This window comes from Mesoplodon mirus, assembly GCF_964341445.2.
Source record: "Mesoplodon mirus genome assembly, chromosome: 3".
In the NCBI taxonomy this organism is placed as follows: Eukaryota; Metazoa; Chordata; class Mammalia; order Artiodactyla; family Ziphiidae; genus Mesoplodon; species Mesoplodon mirus.
The window spans coordinates 183,791,895-183,806,707 of record NC_138978.1 but is presented as its reverse complement, the minus strand read 5'-3'; the positions used below and the strand labels follow the sequence as shown (position 1 = coordinate 183,806,707).

The 14,813-nt window shown below is 37.4% G+C and overlaps 1 protein-coding gene across 1 annotated transcript in view; it reads left to right on the top strand.

The window, feature by feature from the left end:
- The window catches only part of SPATA17 (spermatogenesis associated 17), a 180,153-nt gene that overhangs the window by 121,762 nt on the left and 43,578 nt on the right, over positions 1–14,813 (top strand). The window contains exon 9 of the mRNA XM_082616091.1: positions 6,846–6,981. Coding sequence (XP_082472217.1) covers positions 6,846–6,981 — 136 coding nt within the window. The remainder of the gene's footprint in view (positions 1–6,845; positions 6,982–14,813) is intronic.

The window sequence follows — 14,813 nt, the reverse complement described above, 5'->3', positions numbered from 1 at the left end:
GTTGTTTTTGGTGTCTGTCCCCAGTGGCTAAGGTTGGTTTAGTGGGTTGTGTAGGCTTCCTGGTGGAGGGGACTAGTGCCTGTGTTCTGGTGGATGAGGCTGGATCTTGTCTTTCTGGTGGGCAGGTCCACGTCTGGTGGTGTGTTTTGGGGTGTCTGTGGACTTTTTATGATTTTAGGCCACCTCTCTGCTAATGGGTGGCGTTGTGTTCCTGTCTTGCTAGTTGTTTGGCTTAGGGTGTCCAGCACTGTAGCCTGCTGGTCGTTGAGTGAAGCTGGGTGCTGGTGTTGAGATGGAGATCTCTGGAAGATTTTCGCCGTTTGATATTATGTGGAGCTGGGAGGTCTCTTGTGGACCAGTGTCCTGAAGTTGGCTCTCCCACCTCAGAGGCACAGCACTGACTCCGGGCTCCTCAATTTGGGATGATGTGTTGTCTATTCATGTATTCCACAGATGCAGGGTACATCAAGTTGATTGTGGAGCTTTAATCCGCTGCTTCTGAGGCTGCTGGGAGAGGTTTCCCTTTCTCTTCTTTGTTCTCACAGCTCCTAGGTCTCAGCTTTGGATTTGGCCCCGCCTCTGCGTGTAGGTCGCCGGAGGGCGTCTGTTCTTCGCTCAGATAGGACAGGGTTAAAGGAGCAGCCTCTTCGGGGACTCTGGCTCACTCAGGCCGGGCGGGAGGGAGGGGCACGGAGTGCGGGGCGAGCCTGCAGCGGTAAAGGTCGGCGTGACGTTGCACCAGCCCGAGGCGCGCTGTGCGTTCTCCCAGGGAAGCCGCCCCTGGATCCCGGGACTCCGGCAGTGGCGGGCTGCACAGGCTCCCGGAAGGGCGGTGTGGGCAGTGACCTGCGCTCGCACACAGGCTTCTTGGCGGCGGCAGCAGCAGCCCCAGCGTCCCACGCCTGTCACTGGGCTCCGCGCTTTCAGTCGCGACTCGCGCCCGTCCGTGGAGCCCCTTTAAGCAGCGCTGTTAATCCCCTCTCCTCGCGCACCAGGAAACCAAGAGGGAAGAAAAAGTCTCTTGCCTCTTCGGCAGCACCAGAGTTTTCCCGGACTCCCTCCCGGCTAGCTGTGGCACATTAGCCCCCTTCAGGCTGAGTTCTCGCCACCAGCCCCAGTCCTCTCCCTGCGCTCTGACCGAAGCCCGAGCCTCAGCTTCCAGCGCTGCGTGCCCCGGCGGGCGAGCAGACAAGCCTCTCGGGCTGGTGAGTGCCGCTCGGCACCGATCCTCTGTGTGCGGATCTCTCCGCTTTGCCCTACCCAGGTATGTGGGGAGTTTCTTGCCTTTTGGGATGTCTGGGGTCTTCTGCCAGCATTCAGTAGGTGTTCTGTAGGAGTTGTTCCACGTGTAGCTGTATTTCTGGTGTATCCGTGGGGAGGAAGGTGATCTCCGCGTCTTACTCTTCCGCCATCTTACCCGGAAGTCCTGTTAGTCTTTTTAGTTAGATTTTTATCATTTTCTAATAATTCTTCCTAATACAATGGCTACCATATTCTAAGTAAAGTTTTGCCAATTAACTTTTGGTCAGTTTACGAGGCCTGTGGAACTTCCTTTGTAAAAGAAAGATGGTCATTCTCTGCCATACTCATATTCTTATATTGATATGGCATTTATACATCCCAGACTTCCCTGTTTCAATTTAGAGTTCAAAATTATGTTGGCGGTCAGAAGAGACTTGAAGGCTGAACAGAAGTTTGCCAGGCAAAGCAAGGAGGGTGACACCAAGGATGTTGCCTGGACAAAGCCATCTCTCTGTCAATGAGTGCATAGCTCATGTGGGTTTCAGTTTGCCTTCTGAGGTATCTAGTGAAGTTTAGTTCAGAGCTTTGGTACCTCATGCAAAATGGCAGAGATGAGAGGGAAAGTATAGGTGGACCCAAGAGTATAAAGGGCCATGTGTCCCATGATAAAGTGTTTGGACTTTACCATATAAAACACGGTGTAAAACCATCACTGAGTTTCAATCACTGGAGTGAAAGGGTCAGTTATCTTAGAAATATCACTCTACTAGCTATGTCCATTGTAAAGAAATGGGAGTCACAGCAGTTAGGGTACTGCTGCCATAATCCAGTTCGGAGATAAAAAGGACAGGTATTTGAGACTTGTTCCATAGCTATGTATCTCGGTATCTATGAATCATTATCTCCATGTCCAGTTTGAAATGATTTTGAAAAGCATCCCTTTTTGTGCTCTAACTCACCTCCATATCTTTGTATATGTTATTTCTTCTGTCTAAAATAGTCATAATTCATTGTGGCTTGGATAACTACCCTATTGGGCAATCAATATATAATATATATGGAGAAAAATATTTAGCAATTTATGAAGATCGGTAATATATTTCTATGCGTAGTTTCCATGGGCTATCTCATCTTCACTATAAAGCTGTTCACGATCTCCTTTGCTTCCTTCATAAAGAACTCAATTTTCTAGTTATGTTGAACCCCTTTCTGTTTCTTCAGCATCCCTTTTTGTGCTCTAACTCACCTCCATATCTTTGTATATGTTGTTTCTTCTGTCTAAAATAGTCTTCACCAGCTTCTTGACTTGACTAACTCTACATGTCTTAGTATGCAGCTCTGAGATACATGGTCTGGGAAGACAGCTTTTCCATGCCCCGCCCCCCAACTCCCTGCCAATAACCAGCCCCATATGCATATACATGTGCATGTTACAAGCACATATGCATATATAAATAAACCTTCCTCTGTGTCCTGTTTGCCTCTTGTGCATGTATTTATCACAAAACCAACACATTCTACTGTGTTGTCTCATTCTCCACCCCCTGTTATAAGGTGAATTCCTTTTAGGTATACTGCATCTTCCAGCATTAAATCCCAGTGTTTTTCAAAGTGTTTAGTATATAAAAGCATTTCATTTAATGTTTGTTTAATGAATAAATATTAAGACAGTAGAGAAATCAGTGTGGGTTGGAGCAGGACGATTAGGAAGCTGGGTGTTAAGCCAGATTTTGAAAGATAAGTAGTATTTGGATCAGTATTTCAGGAAGAGGAAGATGGACAAAGGCAGAGCTGGGATAGAAAGACAGGAATGAAGGAAACAGAGAAAGAATGAAGGAAGGGAAGGAGGGAGGGAGGGAGGAAGGAGAATGGCATCAAAAGACATCAGGTAAGGAATGGTAGGAGATTGAACAGACCATGTGCATTCTAAGAAGCCTGGCTGCTGGGCTGAGGAATATAGGTTTGAATCAATAGGTAATAGGGTTCCATGATTGGAGATTTGAATTATCTGGCAGTGAAATAAATAGGTTGGAGGAAAACCTAGAATTATGAGTGACAGTAGTAGAACTATAAACAAAAAGGAGGGGGGGATGAAAGTTAATAAAGAAAACAAAGATAAGTGTAATTTGTTTGTCTTCTTATTTGGAAAATAATATTAAGTATATTAATACTCAAAGAATAAAGACTTTATATTTGCAGTGGACTTATTTTACCTGAAGCTAATTGGTTAATTTTATTTTTTGCTTCCTGAGACCCCTACCAATTCTTCTCTAACTCTGCAGACATTCAAGTACTGACTTGTTTGTATATATCGCTGTATCTCCACATTGAATTTAAGAATTTCTGCCAGATCTGTATCTCTGATGAGATTGTAAAAATTAACAGGCAAACCCATATCATCTTCTTCTTTAACGTGATGTTCAGTTAATTGAAAAGTACACACTGCAAGCATAAAGCACATCTGAATATATATTTAAAACTGGTAAAGATACCATTTTAAAAGTAAAATTGACCATTATCTAAACTTTTGATTGTAAACTCAATTGATTTCTAGGGTTTTCATAGCTGTTTATACTTTTATAGAGCAAATTCTATTTGAGAATTAAATAATTTCTTCTGAATTTGAAGACAAATTTTAAAATATTATTTATAAAACATCTAAATATTTTTCAATGTATATACATATATACACATACATGTGTGCACTTAAGAATATGCATTACATGTTACCTTAATGAAACATTATGGCTCAATGAAATTAATATTAATTCATGTGCAGGGAAATACCTAGTCTTTCAGCCTTGTCTTCTCAGCCATCCAGTCCCCTGAGAAAGCAAATTTTGTTCAGACACAAAAGAAAAATATACTATTAAAATGCAATTCAGAAGTGATAAAAAGTGTAAGTACAGCAGCCAACTCACAGCACCTCTTCTGTATACTCAGGGAAATTGGGGCCATATTAATTTTTTGTATGTGTGATGTCCATCCCATGTGCAAATTAGCACTAGAAGGACCATAATCTGTCTTACATGAGAGCTCTTTTCTCAAGAGCATATATAATACATGCCTGTGTAATTTTGTATAATTCAAAGCTCTGTGTTCTGTTTATTTTTTATCTTAAATAGGCTTAGAGAATACTTTCTTAGGAAAAATATTTAAAAGGAGTTCCTTAATAAACATTAAAAAGAAATTATAGAGAGGTGTGAAAATTGATGAAATAACACCACATTTCCTAAGCTTATTATTTTTTAAACAAATTTATGAATATAATGGCAAATTTTTTTTGAATTGAACTGAGATTTTTGAAAAGGCCCCTTCTTTGTCTTAATTAAATGAGATAATATGTGTGAAAATATCTGCATATGCTCAATAAATTTGTTGAACCTCAACTTTATTGTTTCAAAGTCTGAATTTCAAAATATTTTTCTTGGTGGAATATTTAATTTAGCTGTATATATTTATTTTCCAGAGCTTGCTGTTTCCCACTAAATGTTTCTTGTATTTAAAACAAGATCTAGCTCTGATTTCATTGACACCATGTCTCCGTTGATTATATTAATTAGAATTTTCTGACGTTTGCTCCTGTTTCCTATATTATATGTTTCCTCTAGGTTATCTTTTATGTTTAGAAATATGTCTTTCTTTCATGTTGGTAGTTTCCCCAATTGGTAATCTATTCTTAAATTCACATTAAAAAGGAGACTCTAAAAATTGGTTTAAAAAGTTTATTTGTGTGTGAGAGTGGCTTTTTGACTGATAGACTTTGTTGCACAGTGATATGACCTTTTAGTTAAGAGATCTCCAAATGTTGATATTTGAAGTTGTTTCTCTGGGCACTCTCAGTATCTTCTGAGATGATACAATTACTCTTCTGAAATCTGTTAGTCCAGCTCCCAGGTTACTTCGAGATGAGCAAGGGAAGATTTCAATGAGTAGTCTTTGAATTAAAATTCATATATTCCATTTGGTGCCTCACTCTGGCATTCCATGGTTCCTGCTCTGAGCTCTCCAGTATAAAGTTTTCTGAGAATACACTTTTTTTTTGGATACACGGACTAAGAGAGGAACCTGGGTATTTAATTATTCATGGCACAGGTTTTTCACCTGTCTTCAGCCTTATTCTTCACTCTCACCCACTGCAGTAACTTCTAGAATCTTCCAGGATTCTGCAGGACTAATGGCTTCATTTCTCTTTGGCCTCTCCCTCTTCTGGAACTTAGATTTCAGTTTTTAAATTTTCTCTCTGCTTTCCACCTGCCAAAATGTTAGGATTTTCATCTTCTATTTCTTCTCTTTTGTCCTCTTTCTTGTGAGTTTACAAAGTTTTTTATTCCTTTACTTTTACTTCAGAAAGTTTTGGTGAGGGATTAAACAATTCATCAGGTTACACTAAAGACAAATCACAATCTTAGTTCTCCTGTGAGAGTTTAAAATTTTCATTTTTTATGTTGATCAAAATAACATTAAAAGTAATAATGATGATGATGGTGATGGTGGTGGTGGTGGTGGTGATGATGATGATGATGGTGGTGATGATGGTTGTGATGATGGTGGTGGTGATGGTGGTGGTGATGATGATGATGGTGATGGTGATGATGATGGTGGTGATGATGTTGATGATTATGATGGTGATGATGGTGATGATGATTATGATGGTGATGATGGTGATGATGGTAATGGTGGTGGTGGTGGTGATGATGATGATGATGGTGATGGTGGTGATGATGATAATGGTAATGGTGGTGGTGGTGGTGGTGATGATGGTGATGATGACGATGATGGTGGTAATGGTAATGGTGGTGGTGGTGGTGGTGGTGGTGATGATGGTGATGGTGGTGATGATAATTATGATGATAATGGTAATGGTGGTGGTGATGATGATGATGATTATGATGGTGATGATGATGGTGGTGATGATGATGATGATGATGATGATAATGAGAGCTACAACAATAAGCTCCTTCTACTTTAGTACCCCCATTATTTATTGAACACTTACTGTTTTCAGCCTCCATGTAAAGTTTTGTATATATTAAGCTGTTCATTCTTTCCAATTTCCCTATAATTAAAATCTTTTACAGGTCAAGCAACTTGCATGAGGGAACACAGGTAGCAAGGCAAAGCTAAGACATGAATATAGGTCTGACTAACTCAAAAGGGTCATTATCTATAACCTGTACCAAACTGTCTTTATTTTTTGGGTAAATTAAGATTTTAAGAAGTCCATTTCAATAAGAGTTGCCAGTGCTGGCCATCCTTTTCATCTGGGGACTACCATCTTAAAGTTAAGGGCATTTTTACTTACGTGATGTTTTGAATTATTTGGCATAATTAATTAATAAATTTATTATTTAACATTTTCTATATTTAGAAAATATTTGAGGCTCACAAAAATTCTGTGAAGTTTTAGTACCTCCACTTGCAGAATAAAAAATGAAGATTCATAGAAGTTAGTAACAGAGATAGTGACAGAGATTGAAGCGAAAACCTGGTATTCTGATTCCAAGCCATGTATTATTTTCACTGTAATTTACTACTTCTTATTTTTTTAATCAAATGTCTCTAGAAATAAAATTAAGACTATTACCTAAATGTTCTTTCAGGTTTTTGCCATTTTCTTCCTACCATAAAAATAAAAAATACATCCCGACAATGCATTTATCAAGCAAGTATGGTCCTGATGCTTATGGAAGTCAACATTTCCGAGATGAAAATCGTAAGAAATGGATCTGTGACAAGGTGAGTTGATGCAACATTAAAAAGAAAGTAGTGTTTCTTTTAAAAGGCTAAAAATATACACTGATTATAGCAAATATAAATATTCTTATTACGACTAACACCTTCATGGTTACAAAATTATTTATAGCTATTTTATGTGAAGATAGTGCTGCTTACTATGTCAGTAAGAGATTTAAGTTTTTCGTGGGTTTTTTTTTTTTTGATGTTGTTCTTGTGTTTTATGGTTCAGCTACCCTGTGATCAAATGGCATGGATCATTAGCTTTGGCAAAGCCAATTAGGGTCAGAATCTGAATCTGTGGAATAGAGTTATAAGCTAACTCTCAGGCATGGAGATCAGTGCTTTCCTGCTTTCTCTCAATCTCTGTGTGTATGTAGGTAAGTAGGTAGGAAGGAAGGAAGGAAGGAAGGAAGGGAAGGAGGGAGGGAGGGAGGGAGATATATGTGATATCCTATGTATATATATGGTATAGAAAAGAAAAAAGCAAATAAATACTTATTTTCTGATTCCAGAATTATAGTTGCTAGCACTTAAATAAAAATTTCTAGATTGCGAAAACACTCACATGTCTTACACTATAGGTGGTAAAGAGGAAAGTTCTTACTATGTGTTTAACCTATTGTCTAGCAGTTAGAAACTCAAACTTATTCATGCTAAAATTATACAGATAAAATGAAGTAGGCAGTGATTTTCTGGAAGGGGGTTAGGGCTCTTGAGTTCCATATACTACCAGGCCTATTTCTATTAATCGTCTGTCAATGGGGATTCATTCATTTACACACAGTCTCCTACCAAAAGGATTTAAGGCACTTATCAAATGGCAAATACAGCACAGGTCATATTCTAGAAATTTAAATGAGGGGAAACGATCTTAGATGAGAAGAGTGGCTGTGCACACAAAATAAAGGGGGACTGTGAGTATGGTGGGAAGTGACTTAGAAATTGCAGCCTGTGTGTGGCAAAGATGGAGAGAACACAAGTTGCAGAGGCATCCTCAGTATTCAAGAGGAAAAGATACATTAGACCCTTAAGGGAAACAAGACCTTTCTCTACCAAATTCTAAGAAAATTTCTTTTTATAAGGACATTTTAAATATAGGAATGTCAAAGGGAACTCATTCTGGGGAGTAACTTGGATTCTTTGGAAAGTGCCTTTTTCTTTTACAGCTACTAAGTCTTTTTTTATTTTTTTAATGGTCTTCTAAAACACTAAATAGTAATTCCATGGCATAAGAAACACAAGGAGTAGGTCAATCCGGTCCACTGATTGACAAACCTAAAAGTTGATAACAATATTATTTCATAAAAATCCATGGTAAGACTATTCTAGGCATTTGTTTTTACCTAATATGCAACCATTCAGAATATAGGTTTAATATGATTTTTAAACTATTTAATTTTGTATTTTGAATGTACATAATGTGATCTACCTCTCATTTTTCTATTTGACATAAAGTTTTGTGGGTTTTTTCTTTTCTTTTTTTTTTGCTGTTATGCCCTCACCATCCTATTTAATTCAAGGAAATTCTCATTTCTTTAAAATTTAAATGACTTACCTACCTTAGGACATTGAGCTACTTCAGAGTAAGAAAAATTCTTGTGCCAATGTTTCTTTCCTAAAATAATACGGTACTTTTTGGTTTTATGCAACAGGTTCATTCATATATTTTGACATATTCCAAGACTATGCCTTTATCCAACTGAAGTAAGCAACTTGCAGAAATTCTCAGATACTCACTAAAAAAAAATGTTTATTTTGTTCTTTTGGAGGAATCATTGTGTGCCTCTGTATACGTTTAGAAAGTACACATACTTGAAAAGTTAATGACAAATAATTGTTCTTGCAGACCCTGAAAACTAAGAGAGAAAGTGTAGGGATTCTTTATGTCTTAATAAACCACTAATCCACTTGCACAAAACCACATAGAAAAATATTAAATACAAATTTAAATTTCGCCCTCCCCTCCTCATTTCCTTCTTCCCCCTTCTTCTGATCTCTTAAAATAACCATATTAGATGAACAAATTATTCCTGTGTTGCCAATAGATTCTACAAAGTATAAGGGTAGTCATTCTATTGTTTACATGAAAATATTTTAGGTTTTGATTTGCTGAAAGCGATTTGGGTGAGACTCGTGCCCAATAAATAACTAAAAGCAGGCTTATTTTTCTTTATTTTATATAAAACTTTGTTTCTTGACCTTGGAGATGTGAGACCATAACTTAATCATATTAGTAGATGAAGAATAGTTTTAGTGAGTTGTTGAGTTCAAAATGTTGGAGAAGGAAAAGACTGGTGTAGTTTTATGCTTCTATTGGAAAATGGACTATTTACGAATATTTAAATGCACATAAGATTTAGTTCAATGCAGGAGATTCACTTCAGCCAAGAAACAGCTCAATTAAATACATTTGGTTCCTGATCTCCACCCTTTCCATCATGTTTTAAGATTGTCTGCCTGAAGAATTTTCTTTCTCTTCTGTCATCTTTAAGCATGGAGGTTATAATTTCCAGATGATTTGCTACACAATTGGGATAAAGGGTATCAGTTGAGAGAAAAATCATGTTTTCTTTCTCTAACCTTATTCACATTACATCAATTAATAATCAAATAGTACTTAATATTTTTGTATTATTTTTAATTTTATTAATATGAAGAACACTATACAAAGACATCACAAAGTCAGCACATTGCAAGCAAATAATATTACTTTTTCCCAAAACTATGAAAATCAATATGGAAAAAAATATATATATATCATTTTTTAAACATCTTTATTGGAGTATAATTGCTTTACAATGGTGTGTTAGTTTCTGCTGTATAACAAAGTGAATCAGCTATATGTATACATATATCCCCATAACTCCTCCCTCTTGCGACTCCCTCCCACCCTCCCTATCCCACCCCTCTAGGTCGTCACAAAGCACTGAGCTGATCTCCCTGTGCTATGCAGCTGCTTCCCACTAGCTATCTGTTTTACATTTGGTAGTGTATATATGTCCATGCCTCTCTCTCACTTCGTCCCAGCTTAACCTTCTCACTCCCCGTGTCCTCAAGTCCATTCTCTACGTCTGCGTCTTTATTCCTGTCCTGCCCCTAGGTTCTTCAGAACCATTTTTTTTTTTTAGATTCCATATATGTGTGTTAGCATATGGTATTTATTTTTCTCTTCCTGTCTTACTTCACTCTGTGTGACAGTCTCTAGGTCCATCCACCTCACTACAAATAATTCAATTTCATTTCTTCTTAAGGCTGAGTAATATTCCATTGTATATGTGTGCCACGTCTTCTTTATCCATTCATCTGTCGATGGACACTGAGGTTGCTTCCATGTCCTGGCTGTTGTAAGTAGAGCTGCATTGAACACTGTGGTACATGACTCTTTTTGAATTATGGTTTTCTCAGGATATATACCCAGTAGTGGTATTGCTGGGTCATATGGTAGTTCTATTTTTAGTTTTTTAAGGAACCTCCATACTGTTCTCCATAGGGGCTGTATCAATTTACATTCCCACCAACAGTGCAGGAGGGTTCCCTTTTCGCCACACCCTCTCCAGCATTTTTTTTTTTTTTTTTTTTTTTTTTTTTTTTTTTTTTTTTTTTTTTTTTTTCCTTACGCGGGCCTCTCACTGTTGTGGCCTCTCCCGTTGCGGAGCACAGGCTCCGGACGCGCAGGCTCCGGACGCGCAGGCCCAGCGGCCACGGCTCACGGGCCCAGCCGCTCCGCGGCATATGGGATCCTCCCAGACGGGGGCACGAACCCGTATCCCCTGCATCGGCAGGCGGACTCTCAACCACTGCGCCACCAGGGAGGCCCTCCAGCATTTATTGTTTCTAGATTTTTTGATGATGGCCATTCTGACTGGTGTGAGGTGATACCTCACTGTAGTTTTGATTTGCATTTCTCTAATGATTAGTGATGTTGAGCATCCTTTAATATGTTTGTTGGCAATCTGTATATCTTCTTTGGGGAAATATCTATTTAGGTCTTCTGCCATTTTTGGATTGGGTTGTTTGTTTTTTTGATATTGAGCTGCATGAGCTACTTGTATATTTTGGAGATTAATCCTTTGTCAGTTGCTTCATTTGCAAATATTTTCTCCCATTCTGAGGGTTGTCTTTTCGTCTTGTTTATGGTTTCCTTTGCTGTGAAAAAGCTTTTAAGTTTCATTAGGTCCCATTTGTTCATTTTTATTTTTATTTCCATTTCTCTAGGAGGTGGATCAAAAAGGATCTTCCTGTGATGTATGTCATAGAGTGTTCTGCCTATGTTTTCCTCTAAGAGTTTTATAGTGTCTGGCTTTACATTTAGGTCTTTAATCCATTTTGAGTTTATTTTTGTGTTTGTTGTTAGGGAGTGTTCTAATTTCATTCCTTTACATGTAGCTGTCCAGTTTTCCCAGCACCACTTATTGAAGAGACTGTCTTTTCTCTTTTCTCCATTGTATATCCTTGCCTCCTTTGTCATAGATTAATTGACCATAGGTGTGTGGGTTTATCTCTGGGCTTTCTGTCCTGTTCCATTGATCTATATTTCTGTTTTTGTGCCAGTACCATACTGTCTTCATTACTGTAGCTTTGTAGTATAGGCTTAAGTCTGGGAGCCTGATTCCTCCAGCTCCGTTTTTCTTTCTCCAGATTGCTTTGGCTGTTCAGGGTCTTTTATGTTTCCATACAAATTGTGAAATTTTTTGTTCTAGTTCTGTGAAAAATGCCATTGGTAGTTTGATAGGGATTGCATTGAATCTGTAGATTGCTTTGGCTAGTATAGTCATTTTCATAATGTTGATTCTTCCAATCCAAGAACGTGTGTTTGTATCATCTTTAATTTCTTTCATAAGTGTCTTATAGTTTTCTGTATACAGGTCTTTTGTCTCCTTAGGCAGGTTGATTCCTAGGTATTTTATTCTTTTTGTTGCAGTGGTAAATGGGAGTGTTTCCTTAATTTCTCTTTCAGATTTTTCATCATTAGTGTATAGGAATGCAAGAGATTTCTGTGAATTAATTTTGTACCCTGCTACTTTACCAAATTCATTGATTCGCTCTAGTAGTTTTCTGGTAGCATCTTTAGGATTCTCTATGTATAGTATCATGTCATCTGCAGACAGTGACAGCTTTACTTCTTTTTTTCCAATTTGGATTCCTTTTATTTCTTTTTCTTCTGTGATTGCTGTGGCTAAAACTTACAAAACTATGTTGAATAATAGTAGTGAGAGTGGACAGCCTTGTCTTGTGTCTGATCTTAGAGGAAATGGTTTCAGTTTTTCACCATTGAGGACGATGTTGGCTGTGGGTTTGTCATATATAGCCTTTATTATGTTGAGTTAAGTTACCTCTATGCCTAGTTTCTGGAGGGTTTTTATCATAAACAGCGTTGAATTTTGTCAAAAGCTTTTTCTGCATGTATTGAGATGATCATATGGTTTTTCTCCTTCAATTTGTTAATATGGTTTATCACATTGATTGATTTGCATATATTGAAGAATCCTTGCATTCCTGGGAGAAACCCCACTTGATCATGGTGTATGATCCTTTTAATGTGCTGTTGGATTCTGTTTGCTAGTATTTTGTTGAGGACTTTTGCATCTATGTTCATCAGTGATATTGGTCTGTAGTTGTATTTATTTGTGACATCTTTGGTTTTGCTATCAGAGTGATGGTGGCCTTGTAGAATGAGTTTGGGAGTGTTCCTTGCTCTGCTATATTTTGGAAGAGTTTGAGAAGGATAGGTGTTAGCTCTTCTCTAAATGTTTGATAGAATTCACCTGTGAAGCCATCTGGTCCTGGGCTTTTGTTTGTTAGAAGATTTTTAATCATAGTCTCAATTTCAGTGCTGTGATTGGTCTGTTTATATTTTCTATTTCTTCCTGGTTCATTCTCAGAAGGCTATGCTTTTCTAAGAATTTTTCCATTTCTTCCAGGTTGTCCATTTTATTGGCATATAGTTGCTTGTAGTAATCTCTCATGATCCTTTGAATTTTTGCAGTGTCAGTTGTTACTTTTGCATTTCGAATTCTATTGATTTGAGTCTTCTCCCTTTTTTTCTTGATGAGTCTGGCTAATGGTTTATCAATTTTGTGTATCTTCTCAAAGAACCAGCCTTTAGTTTTATTGATGTTTGCTGTCGTTTCCTACATTTCTATTTCATATCTGATCTTTATGATTTCTTTCCTTCTGCTATCTTTGGGTTTTTTTTGTTCTTCTTTCTCTAATTGCTTTAGGTATAAGGTTAGGTTGTTTATGTGAGATGTTTCTTGTTTCTTGAGGTAGGATTGTATTGCTATAAACTTCCCTCTTAGAACTGCTTTTGCTGCATTCCATAGGTTTTGGGTCATCGTGTTTTCATTGTTATTTATTTCTAGGTATTTTTTGATTTCCTCTTTGATTTCTTCAGTGATCTCTTGGTTATTAAGTAGTGTATTGTTTAGCCTCCATATGTTTGTATTTTTTACAGATTTTTTTCCTGTAATTGATATCTAGTCTCATAGCATTGTTGTTGGAAAATATACTTGATACAATTTCAATTTTCTTAAATTTTCCAAGGTTTGCTTTGTGACCCAAGATATGATCTATCCTGGAGAATGTCCCATGAGCACTTGAGAAGAAAGTGTATTCTGTTGTTTGTGGATGGAATGTCCTATAAATATCAATTAAGTCCATCTTGTTTAATGTATCTTTTACGGCTTGTGTTTCCTTATTTATTTTCATTTTCGATGATCTGTCCATTGGTGAAAGTGGGGTGTTCAAGTCTCCTACTATGATTGTGTTACTGTCGATTTCCCCTTTTATGGCTGTTAGCATTTGCCTTATGTATTGAGGTGCTCCTATGTTGGGTGCATAAATATTTACAATTGTTATATCTTCTTGGATTGATCTCTTGATCATTATGTAGTGTCCTCCTTTGTCTCTTGTAATTATATATAATTTTGTGAAAGTATGGAAATCAATGATGCACTAATGTACATATCATATAACTTCCTCATATTTCTTTTATTTAATTGCAAAATGCCCCAAGTTAAATTGTTAGAATTTAGGTCTGTGTCTTAAATGGTCGAACTTTAAGTTCAGGTAAATACTTTGGATTTATAAATTCTTTGTTGTGATGATCTCAATGTTTAAAATAGAAATGAAATTAAATAAGGAGACTCTATCAGTCACCATTAATTTCATCTATCTGGCTAGGTCAAAGTTGGACAAGAAAAAATTCCGTATACTAAAAACATTCTTTTGATTGTCAAAACATTCACATATGTTCATATTTACTGAAGCAGAAATAATAGTCTGAGGCCTTTATCTGAATTAGAATGAGTTTCATGTGCATTTTAGACAACTGATTGTAATAGAACCATTTTATGTTTTTCCTTACTTGCAAAGTTCAAGCAGAGACTTTTAAGATGGTTCGTGTTGACAGAGCTTCTCCTCATCTGCCTTATTATAGGTGAATTACAACAGTAGAGCAACGCTTTTTTGTTATTTTCCCGTGCATTTTGGTCCTAAACAGGATTTTATAAGCTACAAAGCATAAAAATATCTAGTACTCCATAGAGTTAGTTTAGAAAACCTAAGCATATTGCACAGAACATAAAGTTGACCTTTACCGTCTATGGCTTTTGGAATGGAGTGGGATGTGGAACACATCATAGATTTAATGTGGCACATCGCTGTCTGCAGAAACTTGGGTGAGACTGTGACTGCTTGCCCATGGCACCCGATGATTGAATCTGCTGTCACCAGCATCCTGATAATAATGAACATCCAGCTTAATGACCGTGATTATGATTATCATAATTGATGTGCAAGAGCAGTGTGTGGGGATCATTACAGCTGAACTG